We start from the raw sequence: 25,612 nt of genomic DNA, 5'->3' as shown, positions 1-25,612 counted from the left end.
CACATTACAGATACTGTGGAATCAATGTGTCCTATGCGTGCTTGGAGAAATGAATTACAGGTTCATAAAAGACTATCTGTGAGCGTCACAAACATTGTGGCCGTGGTCAATATTCCTGCAGCAGAAGTCATTTCTGAACAAAAGATTTGTGCTCCTGAAAGTTGATAGAAATTCCACTGAGCCCTGCAAATTTCTACAGCACAGAACGCTCTGGAGGATATGCAGCTGGGTAAACCGAGAATTGTATGTATAAAAGATGCTGCAAAAGGGCTGTGTATGGGATCAGCAAAAAGCACGGGGCATGATTTGGCATATATTATCTCTCAAAATCACAAACAGCACAAACAGTTGGACATAAGTTGTTATGAAGCACATAGGTGAGTGCTTTAAAATGCTACTATTCTCATTAAACGTAATGTTAAACTTTTACGACAGTAATTTATATTAATGAATACGAAATCAATATCAATTCTTGAACAAGATTTGATAACCAGCCCTCCGTGTGCAGCAGTATTCTATTTTAGACCGTATATCCACTGTCTCCGACAAACGTCGTGATAAATGCATAAGAGCCCTCTCATGCGGTCATTCAAATGCCAGTAATTGGCTTCCCCTTCCTGCTTAATCATCCACTATATATAGGAAGTTATGGTTTCATATACAGAGGAGTTGGGGAGGAACGAGGGAAAAGAGGCAGGGAGAGGAGAGGGAGATGAGGGGAAAAATTGCTTGTGCATCGACACTGTGGGGAAGCAAGTGATCCACTGACTGTGTGCAAATGGGATCTGACTGTGCGTGGAGAATATACCTGTCTGGTTGTGTGTGTGTGTGTGTGTGTGTGTGTGTGTGTGTGTGTGTGTGTGTGTGTGTGTGTGTGTGAGTGTGAACTTAACGCACCTGTGAGTGGGACAGATATACAGGCCTGGAGAAGATGATCCACTCCACCACCTTGCTGCAGGGCGGCGTGGTCAGAGAGCCGGTGTATCGGTAATAACCGTCCACTGACGACGGCAGCAGATCCCTCAGGATGAACGACCTGAGGTTGGTCTCCTTTTCTGGATAAAGCAAGGGATCAATACTTGTCAATACGCAGAAATGAAAAGCAGCAGCCTTCTGTAACGATACAAACATATCAGATCTTTTGCCCTTCAATGCTTAGCGAAAGAACTCTGCATATCCCGAGTCGCATTTACACCAGCGTTTACAAGGTTGTTTCGTTTGACGGTCCCTGTGGCATTTTTACTGCATTCCTGAAACCTCCACGAGTGGAATGATGGTGACAGCAGTTAAAAGCCTCAGCACTTGTTATCACTCTGGCCTCATCTCTGTACTCAGATGGGCTGAGAGGGGACCAAAGGGAGAGGAGTCAGATAAAATGGCCTGCTCTGACAGCTGATCTGTGGCTAGGTGGTAGTCTGCTCTGTTCCGTGTAACAACTTTGGCATGGGCCACGGGGATTAAGACAGATCCAAATGATTACCACATATGTCCTATCCTCCATGATCAGAACCAGGCAAAGCTGTGCAGGAATCAGTTTGTGATCCAGAGGAAGATCCCTTTATCTCTTGCAAATACGCTGTGTGGGCTTTGCAAGAGGGCTTGTTTTTTCCTTGAATTATGACGTGAAAAAAACAAAATAAATCTGAATTTGCGTCATATCCAATCTCTCACAGCTCATGACCTTATCGAAAAGCAGAAAAAATGAGGTTCAGGGGGGAAAGGACTGATAGGACTACTGAGGCACTGGAAGCCGCACCCCCATGCCTCATATGTACTCAGAGTGAAATTCAGTATTCACAGCCTTTCTTCTCTCAGTCTTCAGACAGCGTACGTGCCCTATCGCTCATGGGCCGCCGAGATGCTGATGGATGGATGACTGTGGGATAACGAGCTTGTGGAAAACCAACCACCCTAACCGGGGAGGAGGCGAGAAGCATTTAGCAGCCAGCAGGAAGAGAGTCCAAAAACCACCACACCCACACAGAGCTCTCTTTCAGCGGGGGAGATGAGAGATACTGTGGCGTTAGCACGAACATCTGTGGAGCCGCACAGTACACAGAGTTCAGGCACTTCTGGAGATTGATGGCGATCCGTGAAATAATCTAGTGTAACCAGACGTTTTTTGGCAACATGCCGGCGATCGAGGTTATGTAACAAAAGAAAAGAGGAGCGCAAATATCTCTGTGAAATAAGAACCACTTTTCAAATGGCCTCTCAGCTGAAAACCAATCCGAAATAAAAAATCTCTTTTCTTCTTTGCAATTGCATGAATTAAATTTAAATTGCAGAAATTTCACCGAACAACTTGACCCATTTTCTGATTTGGAAGTCAATTCGTATGTTTTTTAAGAATCTCTAGTGGCCTCTAAGGGAGCTTTCTTTTTCCCCCTAACATGTCTTGTTGTGTCATGTACTGCTCATTCAGAAAGTTGTGGAAGATTTTCTCTGTCGCCCTCAAAGCTCCACACAAAAAGTCGTAACCTCGCCGGCGCACACATTGCACAACATCAAACATCCATCTCCAGAAAGTACAGGGAGTGAAATTATAATTAGAAACGACTCAATGAAGCCCGGCACCAGTCTTGTGAAACCAGTGTGGGTACAGAGCAATTCCCCACGCTTCTATACGTCCTCATCCATTTACATGTCCTTGTCAGTGTGTGCTTATGCTCACATAAAGACCATCAGCGGCAGGTTGTAAAACAAGTCATACGTGTCCGTGTAAACAGAGCTGCTGCGTCCCCAGATGCAGTAAAGGATTATACAGTCATGCTAAAACATCTGCTTATGGTCTGCATAAGTCATGCATGCAGCTAAGCCAGCACATCAGCATACATTTAAGACAATATGCTATGAAGGAGCGTGCCACGGCATACAGCACAGGACACACAGTTTAAATGTGCATACGAACCTTTGCACTGAGCCACGATCCGCACAATATATATGTACGTCTGAGTCAGAATAGAACAGGAGTGTTGTCTAATTGAGGCTCAGATGTAATTAATAGTTCTTTCTCTGTGAGTGAAGCTCCTTGGAGGTCTCCCACTGTGGAGCTACTCTAGCAAGGGGGAGGCGGTGTCTTGCAAATTTTGCCTCCTTTTGAAGTTAAACTCTGCTCATATCTTGTGTTTAGAGTCTAATTTGGGGTTTAAGAGGCCCACTGTTTAAGCAGCTGAAATAGAGAGCATCAATCTTTGTTCTATGGAGGTTGGGAGGAGCACGGTGAGGAATTTACCTCTAGGATCAAGCAAAACATGAAAAACAGCAATTTTGTAAGGGATAATTGCTCTTTGGATTTCCTGCGTGAACTTAATTCCCACAGTATTGTTTCATGTGGAGGAGATTTTCAACAAAGGACTCATCCCATAGTAGGGCTGTGCTGAATGTCATTATTTTTTGTCCTCAATTTGAAGAAAGCAATTCGTCGGATTAAATGAGCAAGTCTTTTTTGTTTAATCAACTTCCTCTACACATGTACTTACATACAATCTGTAGATAGATGCACATGTTGTTGAAAGGCTAAAAGGCAACAAACGTGGATTGAAGCAGGATGTTTTGTTAGAAAAAACGTGAATTGTTTTTTTTCCAATAAATTCAGACTTTTGGATTTTACAACGCTTTGGATTTATTGGAAATGTTTGGATTACACAGCCACCACTGAAATCTAACTCTACAAACAGTACAATACTAATAATATTAGTGCCGCCTAATCTTTATCTGCACCTGTGCAGAAAAATTGAATGTCAATTTAGACGTTGAAAGTCAACATTATAAACGAAGCCCTAAACTCTTCAGCACAGCCCTGCCACACACATAATACGATTGTTCTATATTTAGCAGAGTTTGCTATTGAGGTTACTTTCCCATCACTTACCATGATGCACCACTCCTTTCAATCCCTGGATGATGGGCTCCACCGCAGGATTGTCTTTTTGCCCCAGCTGCAGGAAATGTCCAGAGACAAAGGATTACAAAAAGGATTACAAGACTAGAATAATAATCTAACGTAATGACTAAAGACGATCAATATAAAACACAGGGGGGTGCACAGGGCAACTACTCTCAGTACAATATAATCTAGCAGCATCTAATACCATCTGTTACCAAGTTTCTGATGTTCAATTTTTTGAGGAGTTTTGTAGGTGAGACTCAGTTCTGTGGTCGTTTTTGATGATACTTAATAACTATGTTGTAATCTGTAGATTTGTCACAACAATTTATACAAACTCGAAAAAAGTCAATGACAATTACTCTACCAAAATCTTTGATTAGTAACACTTTGATGTTTGTTAGAGGAAAATTATAATGACGCGTGATATTACCAATTGTATTTTTCCACTTTAGACGAAAATCAACTTCAAACATTCAGATACCTTTTAGATTTGGGATCCAACAGCACAACACCATAAATCAACACTGAACCTTTATGAATGTATCATTTTGTTTGTGTCTCCAGCAGTCTAACATCGGTGTTGATTCCCTCTTTATCCATTAGGTCTACTTTTAATTCTTTGCAATGACTGAAGACTGGCAGATATTCCACGATATTCCCAATGTCCTACTTAGGAGACGAGACTGGACAAAACAGTATTGGGATGCGGGGACCAATCTACCCTTGCATAACATTAATTCAGGTCAGTCGTGGAGAATAATCGTGTGGAACTGAATGCTGAATGCGGATAATGTGCACACCTTAGAGGCCATTAATAGGCCTTCGGGGAGCACAGGAGGAACTCTCGTCATTGATTAGAAATGGTAAATCTGAGCCAATGTGTGTGTGCCCGCTTAAAAAAACCTTCACACTGTAAACTGCTGTTCAGCGGATTGTGTTTGGTGGTGCTAATTGCAGTAAGCAATAGGGCTGTCAGGACCCAGCGGAGGCATTTAGGTCCTCGTACACACATGGTTTTATCACTGTCTGAGTGTAGACCTACATTACGAACACCTGTGTCCCCATTCCAGCCTCCCTCTTCCTGAGAGCTGACCCTTCCCTACATACTATTAAGCTGAACGTTAGCCCTCATTGATCACCCGCCATCAATCGCCAACATTCTGCTAATAGAAATTAAGACTGTGACACGGACAGGGGCCCTGCAGTCGTGCTGGTGTGTGCGTTTTCACGGTTCATAAATCTCTGAGGTGTTTTTACAGTTAACAGAAATTAGGACCATTCTTGTCCATTAAGAGCTTATGTGCGCAGACCTTCAGGGGACAATTTGGAGTATCTCAGTAAGCAATCTGCAGTGTGCCACAGAACAGAGAAAACAATTAGCTGCATGGTGAAAATACATTTTTCTATCACAACAAAGGTGCCAAAGATCTCTGAGAAATATCTCTCGCTTTCTGACCTCAAAAAGGTATTTACATCATCACAATTTTCATAATAGGAGCCTGGCCCCCTTATGTCCTTGAGTCTGCTCTTTTGTCCATCCAGTTCATTTATCTGTTGTTGTAACGTTTATTCAATTTCCCTGATTTTGTAAAAGAATTTCAGAAAGGTTTAAGTAAGCAACATTTATTAACAATTTTTTTTTTTTATATTATAAAAACAGATATTTTTCATCTAGGCAATACTGCCACTACCTCCTACTACCTATAACTCTTTAGAGAAAACTAAATTCTGGATATGAAGGATTCAACTTTAAAGGTTCTATATATGAGATTTTGATAAATAATATAGCAGCAAACAACTATTTGCTGTATAAAGATATAGTGGAGTAATGGCATCCTGACCAGAGAATAAAGTCTCACTTCCTGTATATGTGTGTGCTTCTCTGTTGTTTGTTTTGGTGGCTGGGCTGCCCGCACGTGCATGTTGCTCGAACTTGACTCGCAGCTGGTTTTTCCTCTTCTCTTCTCGCTAGAGTAGGCATGATAGCTAATTAGCTGTTATAGATATGAATTTGTTTTGCAAATGTGGGAATCGCTTCATGTCGCTGAATGTTGTATATAGCACCTTTAAGCTTGAGTTGTTTAAGAGTTTAAGAGTCTAACATTTTACCGCCTAACGTCAGCATGCCAACATGATCACAGTGACAATGCTAATATTCTGATATTAAGCAGGCAGCAGTTTAAATGTTCAACATCTTAGTTTAGCATATTAGCATGCCAACATTTGCACTAAACAACAAGGACAGCTGAGGCTGATGGTAATGTTATTTCAGGGTTTGAACAGCATTTATCATCACACCTAAATTGCTGTAATTCACAGAATTCCTTTATACTGATAGCGATTGTTTTATTTCAAATCATCTTTGGTGTACGTCAGTGACTTTGTGGAATGAACGCCAGATTTTGTTGCAAATCAATCTGTTTTCAAAGAGACTATTCAAAGTCAAGCGTTGCCCTAACCTTGAAAACAAATCTGTTCATATAAAGCATTTTTTAAAACTTCCAAGACAAACAAACCCTGTTTGCTTTGCAGGTTTTTGTTCCGAACATATTGAACAAATAGAAATATTTTTACCTGTTTCGCTCCCTACACGAAATGTCAGGGGATCATCAAAGTGATTACAATTCATCCTGAGGGGGATATGACTGTCTGCACCAATTCTCAAGGTAATCCATCCATCCAATAACTGTTGAGATATTTCCGTCTGGACTAAAGTGCAGGGACTCACGCTAGCATGGATAGAAATGTCTATGTTGTATAAGGGCATTCGTGTAGTCTTGGTTTTCCTCAGATTACATTTGTCTTGACCTTCAGCCCTGTGTGATACTTTACCTCAAAGAAGACGGCCATGGCGGAAACGATGCGTCTTTCCTTGATGGCCGCGCTGAGGCTGTCAAAGTCGTCTGAATTGTAAAGGTAGATCTGCATCTGGGATGGGAAACAGAGCATAAACAGCTTGAGGAGTGGACAAGGAGAACGAACAGTCCTGCCATCAATCACTTGGACACACTGCTGAGGAGCTGATGAAAAGCTGTTTTGAGGGGCATAAAAGAGGGTGTATTTATCACTCTCATAAATCTCCCATAATCTGTGTCATTCCTTTTTGTGTTCTGCCACTCCTGGAGGATGCTCGAGAAATACAGCATCCCATTCCTCAGGGCGACTGCCCTCACAGAGACAGTCACGAGCAGAGAGGAAGAACTGGAGGATTGTGCTCTTTTTTTCCCGCTGTGAGATCTGACAGAATGGAAGGCTTTTAATCATTCCTCCCAATTACCTTAAATCACCAACAACATCGCTTCTGATTCCACAACATGGCTAGAACTGTGACATATAATGTGAAAACCGTCATACACAGGATACATCACGTACCTGTCGTGGCTCTGGTTTCCTTTAAAGGAAAGATTCTCATTCCTTTCATTTCAAAGAAGACGTATTACGGTAGTGCTGATCAAAATCATCAAATGATTCTAAAAGTAGCAATTGGAGCTGTCCATCATCTCACTGTCTCCAGCCTCTTTAAAATGAAAAACCCTTTCATACCACTGCACCAAGTTAATTGGCAATAAGAAAGAGGTCCTGGATGTTGATTTAATTAAAGGGTATGCTCGCCTTTTTCCTCTTTCCAAGGAAAATTAGGAGAAACCTGCAGAAGAAAATTGACAGTGCTGACAGCAGATGCAAATCGCAAAAAATAAATTCAGTATAAACGCGAGTAAATCCATTAATGCGTGCCGCAGGCATAAACCAGGTACAAACTGACTCAATCTAGATAATTTAAGTGAATTTAAGTGATCAGTTTCCTTCGGAGTTCCTTTAACTGCGGCCTTTAATTGAACTAATTTGTTGTCTGGGAACTCAGCAAGAAGGGGCTCTTGCCATTCATCACCCTTCAGATGTTATTAACTACATCACCCAATTAAGCGGGCCCCCTTAGGCTTCATTTACTCACTGACATTAGATCACGTGACCTGCTCTTGTTAACAGCACACTGGAAAACGTGATATTCAATTATCAAACACTTTCATAGCAGCCGATAAAAACAAATGTTGTCGGATGCGATTTGAATCGCTTGATTGCACGCTTCGTTTCACTGTGTTTGTGAGCTCTGACACGTTTGAATACTTCGTTCACATCCGCAGATATCGCTGAAAGTTGTTGACTTTAAGCAGGACAGGCAGGTGGTCTGACCAATCTTTAAGCTCTCTTAAAACATCCAGACACACTCGTACATGTTTGTTTTTGTCAGAACAAAATTTACCAGACTGCTGTAGAGAGAAATATGCTAAGACAAATCTGAAAATGGTGAGCAGGGGACCAGAACTATCACGAGGAAACACAACAAAACATTATTTGAGCTTTATAATTTACCTCCAGATTTCTCTGGAGAGCAGACTGGTCATGCCATCTCCTTTCTTTAGTATAAATTCATTCTATAGCCCTGGATTTCTTTGTTTTCCTGCACAAGATCAGTGCAAAAACAAATGCTGAAAGCTGCTCTGCATTCCCAAGTGTCATTTAAGCACAAACAGGTGATGTTTGGCATGATTTCCCAAGACAGCGAGATATTGAGGCAAGAGAAGAAAACTTCAATAAATGAGTTTGTGCACAGAGAGATCTCAGTTTTATCACCACAGCACGGCTTCATTCCTTCTTTCCTTCCTTTTTTTTGACAACAACTGTGTTACTGCAGCTTTTTGTTGTTAACAGGTAAATGTGTCTTTTTTTTTTTTCAGTATGATTCTCACTCCAGTCACACTTAACTATCTACGTTATCTTTCACTAAGGCGCCTACAAAGTGATAGAGAACTAATTTTCAAGAAGAATAAAGTGTCGAAATTTGTACCGAACCTGTTGTGAAACAATTACATGAAATTCAGTGTTTCACATTAAAGATTACTGACAGAAAACGTCCGTTCTGTACAAGACAAGAGGATGAGTGGATTACGTGTCCGTATATAGATCATGTATTTATGATCCATGTACATTTAAAACGACAACAACACAGCCTAATGCTTGCTACAGTAAAAGACTAATGTTAGCCTTCCTAGCCATCCAATTCATTGCATACTCAGTTTCCGAAACCACTGATGTTTTGTTGGCTTCCATGCACCACAAATGCAACAACATGCTCATTCAGATGTGTTCATGGGTGTTCCACTGCATTAAAATGTTTGGTGATTTTTTTTTCTGTAGTTATGTTTTCTAACTGTAGTTACACTGCATTCATCTACAGTTTATTTGGTTGCATTTTTGTATTTACAGCAGCTTCATACGTGTTGTTAAAATAGTGCCTTTTGTTGCGTTCTTTGTTTTAATGTAGCGCATGTATTCTGCTGTTTGCATGACTTCATTTTCAGCTGAGCTCTAAGGTGCACTTTATCCATCCCCATAAGTTTTGACTTAACTGAGACTCTTGCTGTATATTCTTTCGCACATTCTGTTTCTATCTCTGAGATGTATCCGCTGTGATCCAACCCATACACTTGATACATCCGCAGTAATGTGTGCAAACACATACCCTTCCCAAGGTGTGATTTGTAATCCATGTATAATTAATCTAACCTCGTGACACCCTAATATATTATTAGAAAAGATCTCTCAATGGTACCCCGAGGCAGAAAAAAAATCCACCGTTTCATTTTTCATTGTGCTGTTTGAGCGAACAGGTGGTCCATCTATCGATTTCCCCACTTCACTCCCACGAAAAAGGCCGTGGTTAGATTAATGTCAAGCTCAGGAGTCACAGGCCGAGCAGCCCATAGGTTCTTTCTTTCTCCTTTAACATGACCATGTTATAAAAGGCAGAGTAACTCCATATGAGTTATAGAAGAATATGTGAACCATATTTGTGTATGTTTTCAAGCTTCCGGGCAGGTGGAATAAACACTTTTCAGGTTTTTCTTCACACTGTAAATACTTTATGCAGTGTGTTACCAGAGACTCAGGGCAGAATGTGACTCATTTGGAGTGGAGAGATAATTAGACAGCAGATTGGAAAACATTCTCTCTGTTTAGCAGAGACAAATAAACCCTGCAGCTCAACCTCCAAGGTCATGCTGCTTCAACTCTCCAAGAACAAGAAAACATATACGCAACAAAACAAAAGCCAACCTCTGCTATAAAAGATCACCGGGTTTATCGAACACAAACATTTATATGAGCTAGAGTTCTGGTGCACATGTGGCGTCAGATGTAATATAATATCAAATACATCAAATTCTGTCAAGGTGCGAATATGAAATATGAGAATGCCACATCTCACAGGATGAAGCGGTTAAATGGCTAGGGGGCTAGATCCTGCATAAATATATTCCCCTTCAACTATTCATCATTTGATTTCACTCTTTCACCTACTGGTTCCCGGGTATGAATAAATACATCATGTTTGATCCATGTAGGCTGACGTATTGATAAAAAGACCTCCCACTCTATGCTGTTTTTGCATATATCGTGTACATACAGTATTTAATAGGAAATATCTTTTGCTGAACTGTGGATGGAAAAGTCTTTTTTTGTACTTCCTGTAATCAAGGTCAATCCATCATTTTTAGGTTGCAATGAGCAGCTGTTCTTTTCTTGGCCCTCTTTTCTCTGATGTGGTCATTTCTTTGAACATTTCTCCACGGTGTCATTTAAACTCAATCCCCATCATACTGTATGTCAAGTCAATTCTATCTGGGCTGCATGTTCTTGACACGCACATTTAACAGAATAAACGGTACAAGAGGAGGGTCACCCATCCTTTGAATTATGAAAAAAATACCAGACCTTCCTTTGAATGTAAATGGCAGAGTGCCATTCATGATTGCTGCTGTGCATTCAGTTTCACAAGTGCTCTAAAGTAATCTTTTTAGTTTGATGAAGCACTTTGTCGACGCAACCACTCGCCTTTCCTCTTCCTTTTCATTTTCCTAAATATGTTCTTTTAAATACATTTTAAGATGAAGGCTACTGAAGCCCATTAAATCAGAAATGTGGAAGGTATTTTCATATTTACAGGACACAAATCATCCTGTAACTGTCAGTATTTAGCCTTGGTTTCTCTTGTCCTTTGCATTCCATTTGCACTGTATCAGTTACCCATTACTTTTCCTAGGGTTGGGCAGTATGACGGTATATTCGATGCAACTGTGGATCAGGCAGATTTAGTGTGCTGAAATTATAAATACAGAGTTTCTCTGTATGCTGATACAGATGAAAACTGTAGAGCCCTAGAGTTTAAAACTGGCTAGAACATCACCGGTACCCATCTAGAGAGCATCATTGATATCGGTGAAGTGAGATGTCTGCAAAGATGACACCCACCCCAGCCACAGTTTGTTCACCCTGCTGCCACCTGGAGAAAGATACAGAAGGATCCGCTGCCGTACCACCAGACTACAGAGCAGCTTCATTCCTCAGGCTGTGAGACTCCTTTACTCATCCATAACACTTGAAGTGTTAAGGCAGTTTTTCTTGTGTAGCATAAAGGGACAAAACTTGCATTTCATTGTACCCTGAACAGATGAAATAACTGAACAGATGAATTACTGTATCAAGGTGTATATCGTTACTGTGATATACAGTATATATACACACCGCAATAGAAGAGTTTGGTCTTAACTTTCATATATTTCAGTTTTTCTACTAACTTGCAAACAGGCTTTGGCAAAGCACTCCCAATTGCAGCACCTGGTCTTCAGGTGTTACAGCTGACTCAGGTTGTTTCAGGCGTAGTTATAACAATAAAAATACGGAAGAGGAGCATCTAATCCATTTGTAAGCCTATTTATGCTACTACTATTTCCATGTACCCCCCGGTAGGTGCGTATAATTATGTTCCTTGTGTTCTTTTGAGAAGAGCATCATCCTTTTAAATTTCAAACACATTAGCTCTTGAATACATGTTCTCTGACAGAGAGGTCGGTGCAAAAACCCTGGTCTACACACAAAGACATGCAAAGCTACAAATCTATATTTCACATCTATAAATGATGTATCTGGAGGGCATAATTTTCTTGTTCTTGCTCAGCTTTTTTTCCCTAACAGCTGCTCAAATTGGTCGTTAAAGTGAATTCCATCGTCTTATTTAGAAGCGCACCATCAAAGGAGCCATATGCACAACAGCTTTATAATGGTTGTATATAATCCGGTGCCCTTTAACACTACACTGCACGGAAAATGATGTGGCAAAAATAAATCTAATTACTCAGCCGTACAGCATCAAAAGCCGTGCCTGCAGAGAGGGCTCCAAAGAACAGGGCTAAGAAACAAACACAGGGGGACTCTAGCTGCGTGTTTGGAGATAGGACAGAGAGGCACACTAACAGCAATTTCCTGTTTTCATACACAGCTATATTTACACTAATTATTAACCATTTGACAATAGAGAGGGTGGGATTTTTTTAATATAAAACCCCACAAAATGTAAGAGTATGACACATTTGCAAATTCATTTTAGATAATGAATAGAAATGGCATTGTAAATGATAAAAAATTTGAAAGGCACTAATAACTCATTCTCCGCACCATACAAAAAGAGTGGGATTTCTGCTTTAATCCAGGAGCCAGAATAAATAATACCAAAAGGTTTCAGACTTAATACCCTTTATATCTGCCGAAAAGACTTGGTGATTTTTTTTTTTTTTTCTGCTTTCCTTTATTACTTGCAGTCTGTTCTCTCTTTGTTTCTTTTGTCTGTTCTTAGTCTTTTGGCATTAATGGCATTAAGAAATCGGTTATGACCTTGTACAAAATTCATCTGAGGAGCAAGTTCAACTTCTGCTTCAATGCTCATTTAATTTAAAAGTCCACAAGAAAACTTTATTTTTCTCCTACGCCTTCTCACTTTACTTTCACTGACGTAATATCCTTGACACCATATCAAAAGACTTTGAATATATTTTATTGTGTATTTTATATTGTACCCACACAGATTCGACTAGTGAATTAGTTATCGGCACAACCTCACATTCATTAACACGGGTAGTTTTGTGTTTTGTTACACAAGAAAAGAACATATTTATTAAAAGGGGCACTATGTAGTTTTAGAGAAGAAATTCAAACTCAGAATTTGAATATTTACAATATTAATTAGGTAAATCCTTATTTTTTCCATAACTGAACACACAAGTTGTTCTCAGAGGAAAATAAGGTCCCCAGGACACTGTTTGAAAATAGAAAGTTGGCAGGGTCGTTGCATTGTGCTTCAAGGTCAGTTTGTTTATTCAGTCAGTTCAGTTTTTGTTTTTTTAAATCAGTCAATGAAGATCTTACATCTTCTGATAAAAAATTTCTTCCGTTATTGTAAAAAGACTATTGTTCTGGTACCACCATCTTATACTGTATGACCCATATTGAGTGAAGCATATTAAGATTACAATTCATGTGCAACAACTCCCTTACTTACTATCAAAAAGGAGAAATTAGGAGGTTATTGAGGGACAACTCTTACTTAACGACCTAGTAGTTGTAGAATATGCTCATGCAGAATAAGGCTTTAATAAGTGCTTTACTGTATAATGGCTAAGACGCTAATATGCAACTAATATGCACACAAACAAGCAACGTGTTAAGTGTAACCTAATCATTTTATTGTTCCTAACAAAGTCAGAATTGAGGCGGCAGAGGTTGAGATATCCTCACTATTAGTCCCTAGAGTAGTGAGGGTTAAGCTTTAATAATGTTGAGTGCGACACTTCCCATAATGTAACACGAAAGTTCCTTTTTGTGAGACCCTCTCTGCCTGGCACATGCCCACATCTTTCAAACTCCACACCCCCAGTTTTCACAGACTTTGTCATACATTTGTACAAACTGAAATAACCCTTGATGACATAATCAGGGTATTTTCTATCAAACTGATTTTATGTGCAAAAGCTGTAGAGCTTCCCTTCATAACTGTGAGTAACGCTCTGGCTATATTGAACACGTAACAATTGCAGACTGTTGGTGGAGGTGATGTGCAGTGGAGTAGTTTTTTTGCTGGCTACACCTGCAGCGCACATACTGTATGCCGCAGGGTTTTTTTTTTTTTGAGTCAAAGCTTTGTTTATAGGGATTGTGTCTTCAGTTTTTGGCCCCTGCACAGCACTATGAAACTTCAACTTTTCACTGAGTTTTTATAATATGGGTAAGTTAACATCAGTGACTGAGCGACCAATAGCTGCTGGTTAAATGCTGACGGGGTGACCGGGACCCCAATGAAGAAGCCAGCTAGAGTCATTTCCTGTATACAGAATATTGACACTGTATGACACATTTCTGTATAAAAGGGCTGCACACACCCCGCATAAAAAATATAAATAGAAGACTGGTCTATTTTTACGCTTGTAGAGCAGATCTCAGTGGCACACACTGCTCTCACGCCTGGTGTAGCTGGTTTCATTGATTATAGTGGAAGCACAGTGTTGCAGCAGCCGCTACGCAAATGGTCTACCTACGTTAAAGGGTGCCTCCACCCATTTTAATGGCGCCGGGTTTTTAAAAGGAAGAAGAAATGCATGGAATGAAAAAAGTGATACAGTATCTGGTTCTGCTGTATTGATTCTGATCATTTGTTTTTAAACTGTCCATCATGAGTCCATCAGTGTTACTGGAGTGCAACCCTAGACCAGCAGACTGCTTTTCAAAAACCGCTGCCTACATTACCGACAATGCAGCTTAGCCACTGAGTGACATCACCGAAGGCAGTTTATTGATAACATGCAGCTTCCTCTGGAGCCATTAAAGGATTTAAACTACTTTTTCACATATATAGTAGAACTCCCCTGGACCTGTAAACACACTTTATTGTGTAAAATTGGTGAAGTCACCCGTTAAGTGTTCAACGTACTGTAGTTTAAAACTCATGCAAGTAGAAGCAATGCAAGTTTTGACTGTATTGTGGTTTTCTTCGACTTTTAAGTGGGTACATTTTGCCATCCTGTGAAATCCAGAGATTACCTAAAAGTATTTTTTGACCCCAGTGAAATTAATTTTCTCCCAAGGCCTGAACAATCCACAGTCCTCGGTGGTGCCTCTTGGATATGGTTTGGAGAGGTTTGGATGCATCAGTACTCACCAACTCCGTGCTACTATTGAAGCTTGAGATCCCTGCAGCATGTTTCAATAACTATTGAATCCATGCCACAAAGAATTAAGCCTGATCAACAAGCAGAAGTGCATCTTATCATTAATGGCATTCACAAACAGTTAGGAAGAAGTTTTTCGTTCTCTCTAAAAACCTCATATTTCTAAACACAACAGTGACTTGCCAAGCTACAACATTCAGTGTTGACCCTCAGGGCCTCTTGATGTGAATTTATCAAAGCGTATTGTAGTGACAGGACGCTTTACCTCTACAGGGAACCTTCTGCCATTTATGCTGTGTTCCGAGCCTGCTGATCCATTACTCTGGCCCCAATGAAACTCCATCTTCTCAGCCTTAAAGCGCCCTGGCAGTCCAGCACCCCTTACAAAGTAGTCATCCTTCAGGAGAACAGCAACTGGAGAAAAAGAGATGGAATCAAACAAAGAAGGAAAATTATTATTATTCTGGAACAAAGGCAGCTAAAAGGAGATTATTAGTCAAAGCACTGATTGTACCAAAGCTCACAGCGGCGGTCGATGCCAATCATTTTTTTTTTTTTATGTTACATCTCTTCTCTGATCTTATCTAATCTAAATTCTCATCTGTTTTTTGGTAATGGCAACTCAATTATCTCATGATCTCAAAGTACAATTAAATGCTGTGGTGTTTCTTCTACACGCTTCTAAATCTGAGATGATGCACTTTGTTATCCAAAATATCAAACATAATCTGACTGAATTCTAAATAAAATGGCACAATGCAATTTCTACCTGCTTCAAAAACCGAGTAATCCATTGTCTCTCCCTGTGACATATGTCAATACGAACTAAAACCGAGGAGAGACTCTTGAGGAGCTCCAGTGGGAGAAAAAAAAATTGGATTTGTTTTCATGTCTAAGATACTATAGTTACTGTGCCAACTTTTCCTTTCTACATTTACTTTTATTGATGGAACTGGATGTTACATAAGCTGCAATGAACACAGATCAGGTTTTACTCTGAAGTAACCACACAGCAAATAGATATTGTGATTACAACTGATCAAGGTGCTTTTATCCTTTCATTAGAGGCTATTTAAAGGGATAAGAAGCTGTTAAATCTCAAATGATCTCGACTCAGGGGGGACTTAAGGGCAGCAAGAGGAACATTTTTCTACCTGGCAACCCGCAGGCTGATATGGTGTGTTCCTTAAGACTCTCTACGTGGGGAATCATTTCATCACTTGATACAAAGAGGGATAAGTGAAAATTATGTTTTTCCACCTGCTTGCTTCATGCTTCTGTCGGAGAATATCAGGCCGATTTAAAACTTTCTCTGAAGGTTTCTTCAATAACATTTTTGTCCAGACAATCTTGAAATTTAGCTTGAAGGGTTTTGTGGCATTTTTTACAACCTGCCACTATTACATACATACACAACATTTTTTGGGGTCAATGCATGTTTTCTCCCATTTTCAGGCTCTCGGCATCCCAAATAGGCTGTGAAGTTAATTTCACATTATTTCGGTTCAACTTGTAGATTTTATTGTCGGATGTGTTTTATGACTGTGGTTGTTTCGATAGAGATACAAGTCATGGAAATGCCTCAGATAGGCAGGCTGATGGCGAGCAGTGGTGCCCCAAGGGGAGGCCAAAGGGGGCCCCTAGTACAATTCTAATGCTAATGAAAAAAGATGTGCTAGCGCCCAACCCCCCATTGTGAGTAGTATATGCATAGTATGCTTCTCAGTCATGAGTACTGTATGCATAATATATTTCTATGTGATATTTTACATTTGGTAGTATAAATTCAGCCTCAATCAATAATGAAAATAAGATGAAAATAAGAAATGCACAACCAGTCAGGTGCTTTTGACTGTCAATGATTTTCATTCTGTGTGCAATTCCTCTAAATATCGACAGTCACATATTTGGTCTCAAAACTAAACTAAACCAATCTGTGAAACCTTAAGCTATTGAGAATTATAAAAAGCCTTTTCTTGTTCTGTAAAATGGTCATTTTTACTTGTGAGCGCACTACTTCTTTTGGGTTATTCAGTAGGATGTAGCACGGTTCCCAGGGGTATACAATCCATATCTTTTTATCCAATATTCTCCTACACAGGAAGCCTGAGATTGGAAGCAAAGCAGTATAAAACATTTGAGAGTGTGAGAAATATTTCTGCAAAATTAAACTCTGCAGCCACAAGCCACAAATTAACCTCAATGCCCTCAAAAATGATGTCTCTGGCTTGAAGTAAGTTGACCAAATCAAACACCACAGCTTTGCTTGTTGTTGCAATCTGCCAAGAAAGGTGCAGTTTTCTCCTAAAAGTCTAATTTCAGTGGAGAAAACTATCACTATTGAAATCCTGCAGTGCCATCTGAGAGGGTTTTTTGAGGGCCATAAAATGTTCTACAATATATAGTGGACTGTGTAATCCTCCTCCTCCACAGACATTACTGCTTTTAAGAGGTTTTTTACGAAATATCAGCCATTTGGATTCACCTCAAAAGGTTCACCCTGTCTGTTTTTGTGGAAGCAAACATTTGTAAATGTACTCAGCAGTGTCATGTAAGGGCGAGTTATCCAGTTCTCATGACAAGGCAGATTATCATCCTTCTGCTGTCCTGGCTAAGGCTACATGTTAATGTATAACCATTCACCGCGTCTACGTTTGACATCATTAGCCAGATTAGAGCCACCGCTCTGTCGGCTGATCCCTCCCGTTACAGGGGGATTTAGTCACCCTCTCTGGATAAAGACAGCCCACTTTTAATCAGCAAACCAAGAGGATGAGCATGTGGACAAGCAAACAAAGACTGTCAGTAAACACAGATGACACGTTGAACCAGCTGGGCAGAGAGCGGATGAAAATCACGGTTCGTAAAATGTATCACCATTACGATGCAAGGTACAGAAACGAGTGCGAGATCAAGAGAAAACGAGTTAAGAGACAAAGAGATCCGAAGAGGGGAGAACCTCGTGTGATGAGGGATGAGCTCAGCGCCTGTCGTGAGGGAAGAAAGAATCTGCCAGCAGTATTAACGTGCCAGTGCTGCTTTAAGCTGATGGCCCACAGTATGATGGAAAAGGTCTTAGATGCAGGAGATTTCTAAGACTGAAAGCGCCGGGTCAAAGTGAACATCAGTCTGCATAGGAAAAAACCACCCATCACATGATCTCGCATTGGTTCCACTCATTTGGAAACACATGCATATTTACAGGAATGGTAATAAACTCTGTTACTGCTTGAAGTAGTGTAATCCCGTCTGTAACAGAAGGAAAGTCAAGGAAAGGGGATGCTCGCTGGCCCTGGGAGTTTCATTAGAAATGCTGCCCTGGGTGTGTTTGAACCCTCCAACAGTAGAGCAGGAATTAGAAGCTAAGCCAAAAAGACCTTGAATCACAGCCAGTGAAAGAAGCCGAGTGTGTGTGAAAGTAAATCCTTGATCAATGTGAACGTCTCTGGGGTCTTCCGATTCCTCATGAATTTGGTCGAGAGTTGTTTGAAATTTCACTGAGAAATGTTTTGTTGAAGAACGCTGCTTGAATGGCGTCCAATCAGCTCGATCTCAAAGTGGATCAAGGCACAAGGGAGCATTGGGAAATCAATCTCGATGAACTTTTAAGATCTATTCACTTGGTTTCTTAATTACAACACTGACTTTTAAATAGTATGAAGGATGTTAAAGCCCCCCTGAGTAGGATTTAGACAGCTGGACTTCAGCCCCCCCTTGTGGCAGCATCAAAAATGTGCACCATTCAATTAAGGAAAATGCTTAAATTAGCATCCAATCCGTCAAAATTTTGTGTCTTCAAATCCTGTGTGAGTTTCAGCTCATTTTTTAGCTACCCAGCCACCGCCTTTACTGGTTTGATTTACTTTCACAGCTCTCATAGCAGCATTTTCGACCCCCAACAGGGAGTTATTTTCATCAAAAACTTCTAAAAACCAAATGGATACTACCTGCTCTGCACCAAACAGCAGACAGACACAGTTGGTGACTAGCTGGTCAACATAGTGGATCATTTAGCTGCAAAAAGAGCCGGATATTTCCCTCAGGAAAGAGACTGAATATGGACAGGCTCCTAATAAATGGTAATGTTGTGCTTTAACTGCAGGATTTGTACAGTGAATTAGCAAATCAGTTATATCCACATCTTGTGTATGCTGCCTCCAAGTGGCCACAAAAAAACAGAATGAAATAAATCAACGATAGCAGGTTTAAAACTACAGTGACGAAATAAAATGATGCTGATATAGCTAGCTTTATCGTACCTGTATCTGCAATTTTAACTGGAACTGGACACATTTTACTGACTTATACAGTACTAGTATATCTGTTGTACTGGTACACCTTTAACTGACAGAGACTAAACATTTCAGACTAAAAACCTTTCTTTACATCACTTTTCAAATTAATTTTTGAGAAACCCAGAAGAAATAGTCCCAGTCTCATGACAATAAACTGTAAATGATGGACAAAGAAATATGATTCTCATAATACAAAGTGTAATGATATGGACCTCTGCTCAGCTCCTGAGGACCATAGCACTGTCACAACCAAACAAAGACAACAGTAGGCTTGGATGCAATCATGTATTGGCATGTTTCCACGGAATAGTTGGATCCCCTCCATTGTTCCTATTAGTGTGTGTCACGCTGAGTGGAGCTGAACCTTACCATGTAGACGAAACAAGGCCGTTTTTACATCATCTTGAACAACTTAAGTACGATTCAACAATAAAAGATTGAAAAGGGGGGCGCATTGAAAAGTCTTTGGACTTTGCAAACTCATAATATCAAGGATGCAACAAGTCGTGATGTGGAAAACAAAAACGACTCCGAAGGCCAAAGAGTCATTTGGCGAATAATGCATTGCATTCAAACCACTGAAATTGTTTTCCTAAGAAAATAAAGAATGAATTTCTGTTAGAATCAATAAGGAACAACGTCTTGAAAATGTAGTCCATGAACACATTCATCTACATTTCTACAATGATAAAGCCAGTCAAGTGCAGCTCTGAGAATAAAAGGTGGAGGTTGAGGAAAGTTTGCCAACTGCTTTAATCATTCTCAAGAGATAATAAGCCTCAACACAATCCATCGTTCAATTGTCCAGATATTTATCATCTTTAAATACTGTTTGAAGTTAAATATTTTAAATTCTGAAGTTCATTTCATCTTGGTAATATAATATTTAATTTACTCTTCAATCACAAATTGTTGTGTGAATGACCGTTAAATCTATCTGCCAAGGTAATTAAAAAAGGGTATAAGTAATGAAAAAACATAGTTTTATCCCCCCAGTTTTAAATCAATTTCACAATATTGTAAGGTGAATTTGCACAATATTAAATTGACCTCTTCTAAATAGTGTTTGCGCAATAATATTCAACGGTAATATTGTTCCATTTTCCTGATTTTCACATTGCTTAGCCATCTAAAATTCCCTCTGTACCGTTTGTGCCCAAAATTACAGCCGGCCGTGTTATTTCCATCTTTGTAAATAAGCAGCCCGCAGCATCGCTCGGCTGTCCCAGTGGCCTTGGTTGTCATGGAGGCTAACAACTCTCATTATGATCAAACGCAAAAGATGAAACTACTCTGTGAGAGAAACAGTGCCAGAAGCAGAGGGGATCAATTAAGGTCAGGGTTTTCACACCAATGGTCCACGGATTAGCTGATTGAAAAACAAAAGTGGCAATGGTTTGAAGTAGCAGTTAATCAAGTGAGCTTCAAAATGGTTCTGTAAAAAGCCATGCAGGCTGATACAAAGACGATGGGGAGACATAAACTGGTACTATTATGTGTGATTGTAATCTGATAGACTTATACATTAGAGCTTGGTTTTAAAATTTGCCATTAGACATACATAAAATCTGAAGAGTCAGTCCGCATAAAATATCTACTGTATGTGGGAACATACAGAAATGTAGTTTCAGGATTTGCAATTTAGTACCTCTCTACATTCAATATTCTACACTAGGAGTAGGTGATGTGGATAACATCTTTTATCACATGTTTTTATATTACATTGTCAGTATCTATTGTGGAGTGGTAAAGCTCCTAGAAATTCAATTTAAAGCTGTTCATAGATAAAATGACCACAAGGAATATGAATTAAATTCTCTGAAAATTAAGGTACTTCATAACTGTGATGTAAAAATCCTGTAAATCCAATATTGCCTGAAGGCTTCCTTGCTGAATTACTTGCAACATTGCCTGCAGTGTTCTAATAAAACCAGAAATAAAATGTATAAAAGGGATAGCCACATGAAGTTACACAGTATGGAACATTTCTGCCCAACTCAACACCTGATATGATTAAATTTTTGCAATAATGAAAAATCTTCGGAAGCCCTGACGGGCAAGTGAGAATTTGTTTCTTTCTGGTGACACATTTTTTTCTGATCTAAATCATTTTCTGTTATATATTTCTGACTTTAGACCTGGTGAAAAAGGATTTTGCCAGGATAATATTTCTAAGTTCTTCAAATTATTTTGAAAGAAGAAAAAAAAAATGGTGAAAAAAAATGTTTTTGTGGGGGTCGGGGGGTTTCCTTCTGGGAACTTTTGTTCCCACTTGGTTTGGCACCTGAAAATTAAAGAAATCAACACAAGATAGAACAAAACAAAAAACAGGGGGGGGGGGGGGGCAAAACTAGTCCACAAAAGATTCAGTGATGCAGACCTGTCTTTCCTGTATTTTTCATGGTTGTCTGGTTGGAGGACTCAGTGTTGAACTTCTCCAGCACCAGCTCCTGGTACTCCTCCGAAACCAAAGCTTGTTCATCTGCAATGTCCACAGGTGATTGGTTCTTCGCAGCACATTCTGGGTATGAGGCTGCCCAGCCTCGAGGTCCATGGCTTCCTGTAGAAACACAAGAAACAAGCACTTATGAAAAATGAAGTCTACTCCCCTGAAATCTCCTTTGTCTAAGAATTGTGGCTACAATACACACAAAATTAGAAACACAGTGACAATATAACTGCTACAGCAGTAGCCAGGTTTCAATATACCCTTAACGGAAATTGAGAGAAAGAGGACAATGATTCTTTCATACTCATTCAGCTGCAGTGCCCTCTAAGCCCCTCCAACAGCTGGGAAAACATGTAAACACAATGAAAATTCATCATCTGGCTACAGGCTATTCCAGCGTTAATTGTCCATATACGATATAAATATCCAAATGAGGCGTATTCTTACAGTGCCGCACTTACTGAAACTGAGCCTGGAATGGGTACAGACTTAATGTGGGTCTACGCCTCAGATATGTTTTAAAAAAACAAAACAAAGAAACATTACACCAAAAGGGTATTGAATAGAAAATACTCCACTTTAACAATTCATGTGCAGTGTGTGCTGCAAACGAACTTCCTGTAGAATCCCCATCCACTGTCTGCTCTTTTAATCCTCTATCCCCTACAGTGGCGCTTCTACAAAGGAATAATCCACTACCGACAGGGGTCTCCTTGATCTCTTCTCGGGTACAATGGGCCAATGCAACAACAAAAGCTGAGGGATCAGGGGAACAAGGAAGCATGCATGGATTTTAACTTTTCTGGGTTAACACAATATTCATGATCCCATTCCCTACAGATATAGGGCAACTATGCTACTGGCTCATGAAAATGATATGAGAACTCCTCTTTACTAAAACACCCTGGATCAAGGGTGGGTTTACGTCTTGCTGTGAATAAACACCTTGCAGCCAAAGACACTGTGCTCCAGTCCCTCGAAAAGACACAACGTTTGAGGATTAATTTGAAATATCCGATGTTTTACCACGGCAACCAAGGAACAACCATAAACATGCACCACGGGGTGTGCAGACACATAAACAGGAATCATTTACTTCATCTTATTCTCCAATGAATATGTCACAGGGTTAGGAAAACAGTGCATAAACACCGTTAAGCCCTTGGAAATGTCATGAAGTTTGTCCAGTGACTTAAACAAAATCAATTGTCTTCTGAACACCACCTGTAAGATTATGGACTGGTGAGGTCTGGATTGCATGGACACGTCAGAATGGATTTGAGCTGCATTTCTAATTAATGACTGCATTAGCAAGCAGGATTAAATTTGTCAGTCATGGCTTTAGACTTGCCAATATGTCTGTACCAGTATAACTCCAATATTTCGTACCCTAGAGCAGAGCCACCCGTACAACTCCAATATTTCATTCCCTGGAACAGAAGCCATTGTGAATACACCACTATTACTATAAGGCAAGAGAAAGCTGCCTGCCAAACCATAAATACAAAGAAGGGATTTATATAAATGTAGCAATCATGTACAGTATTCAAATGAAAAGTGTTCTGTGTATGACATTTTCTATTAAGGCCTAAATATTCAGTGATTATCTTGTATTTCAACTGGTTTGTGCTTGCAGACATCCTAGCCAGAACATTGCCATCGCATAACAATTGTCTGGGGCTCAATTAGCTTTAATAAACATTTAATTGATTAAAAAGCTCTATGAAGCAATATTTTTCATTTTATCACTGAAGCAAATGACTCCTTTTAATATTGCTACTGACACCAATTTCACTGAGAATCCACAACTCGATCAATATTGGTAAGATTAAGGAAAATGTCAGATATCTAGTCAGCTACAGAGAGGGAATATTAGATGGACCAAACCAGGACCTGTTTTTTCCATTGTTACTCTGGAGACACAGAGCCAATTATATTGGCCAATGTCTTTGTATATATAGATAGACTGTATATTAGATGATTGTAGATATATCTGAATTGGTATATATGGTTGAGACATTGCAGGACAAAAATACTGAATACATTTTGAGGTAGTGTATAAAATGTGTTCCCCTTAATGTCCATAAGAAAGCAGTGAGAAGTAGATTGTTAATCTGTATATTCAATGTGAATCTTAGAAGAAATTTGGCAGCACTTAATTACCATTTAATACCCTTAATACCCTTGTATTAAGGGTAGTTATAAATAAAAGGTAAAAAGGCAGTTATAAGTCCTGATAAGATTAATACTAATATCAACTAATACTGATAAGACCACTATATATACGTTATCCACTTAGTGTCAATAATAGCAAGCCACGTGTTCATTGTTAGATTATAAGATAGTTGTTGACATCTCACGTCCTTAATATTTATTATTTAAAATATTGTATCTACAATTGAAACGCTGAATGTTAATTCTCCAGTGCATCATTAACGCATGAACTCGGCAGCAACAACATACAACGCTCAATCTCTCTCTCTGGCTGTAAACGTCGCCATGACAACGAGGTTAACAACAAGGAAAGAAGCCACATTAAAAACACAGTGGACGGGATCGCTGTAAGAGAATGATGTAGAAAAATAGAAAATGTTATTGTAGCCTTCGTAACAACGGGGTGTGTTGGGTCCAGATCGACTTGCTGTAAAGTCTGGATGATGACCTGAGATGCGTTGCCTCATGAGTTTCTTATGATGGTTTGTAATGGCATCGCAAACACATTTTTTAAGGCTAACTAACTTACGTATTATGTCACTGTTAAATCTTTACTAAGGCTTTTTCCTTGCTTTATTAAGATTAATGTATACTTTAATCAAGAATAATGCCTTGTAAGGGTTAATAGATTTTTTTTTTAATTCTGCACTTATTATTAACATTCTAATAACATTCATCTTTTTTTTTTTTTATTCCCAAATATCGACATTAGCCTCGGGCTCAAAAATCCAGTATCCAGTATTAATGCATATTAATGAACCTGATGACGCTTGAGACAAGCTGTGTTAGTTTACTTGAACACCTACACAGCTGTATTAATCTTCAGAGTACGTCTCTAAATGTTTCTAGGACAAACACAGGAGCGTAGACTGAAACTGTGTAGGGTCAGCTGTATATTTATGTAGTTTGGGGAAATATTGTTGATAATGTAGTGCGCACTTGAGGCAGTTGTAGAAATGGTTACGACTTACTCCCATCCCATTTGGGTTTGAGGAAAATATATATTCTCTTTGGCAGAGCTGTCTGAAGTACAATGCCTCCAGTTGCTTTGAACATTTACCATTCCCCTGACCGACAAAGTGCGCTATGCGGGCTACCAACAATAAAAAACACTAAGAACTATTCTGGTTCTCCAGTGGGCAATTTCAACCCTCATTTTCTTGCTTTTCTTCCTTCTCCTCCTGAGTGAACTGTGGCAAACTACAAAAACCTTTTATGAGATGCAACTGAGATATATAGGGCCTCGCAAAACGTGACTGACATGCCTCACAACAACAACAAATTCCATAGGTCAGCTGTTTGGAGGCAGATTAGAACATGAAAGGAAGCTAGACAAGAGACGGGGCTATATTTATTGTCAGTTGGCATATGCAAACATGGAGCTAAGATATGAATAAATATCAAAGGGACGATCATGTCAACAGTTTATCGCATCAGAAACACATGATATGATAAGCTAAGTGTACTGAACCCACTGAAATGTTTCACAGGTCTCTTATTCAGAGTGCAACTAGTGAAAAGTGTAATCTTTTACTAATTTTCCATTAAAAAAAACACATTACATCCCATTTACTGCTAGAGAGATAACTCTGCCTTTCAAGAAGAGAAAGGGAGGAGCAGCGCTAAAATCAGATAAGTGAGGGTTGCACAGCAGTCGATTAATCTGTCTCATTGCCATCCATCAGAATGACTATAATCCTCGTGGTTA

General features: G+C 39.6%; 1 protein-coding gene across 1 annotated transcript in view; it reads right to left on the bottom strand.

Annotated features, from left to right (window-relative positions):
• The window catches only part of ca16b (carbonic anhydrase XVI b), a 112,724-nt gene that overhangs the window by 31,274 nt on the left and 55,838 nt on the right, over window positions 1-25,612 (bottom strand). Inside the window, exons 3-7 of the mRNA XM_084349561.1 lie at window positions 21,622-21,801; window positions 15,212-15,360; window positions 6,725-6,820; window positions 3,875-3,941; window positions 898-1,055 (exon numbers count right to left, since the gene is read on the bottom strand). Coding sequence (XP_084205687.1) covers window positions 898-1,055; window positions 3,875-3,941; window positions 6,725-6,820; window positions 15,212-15,360; window positions 21,622-21,801 — 650 coding nt within the window. The remainder of the gene's footprint in view (window positions 1-897; window positions 1,056-3,874; window positions 3,942-6,724; window positions 6,821-15,211; window positions 15,361-21,621; window positions 21,802-25,612) is intronic.

The sequence above is a fragment of the Pagrus pagrus genome (genome assembly GCF_965226575.1).
Source record: "Pagrus pagrus genome assembly, chromosome: 3".
Lineage (NCBI taxonomy): Eukaryota > Metazoa > Chordata > Actinopteri > Spariformes > Sparidae > Pagrus > Pagrus pagrus.
This window is presented reverse-complemented; position numbering and strand designations above follow the sequence as displayed.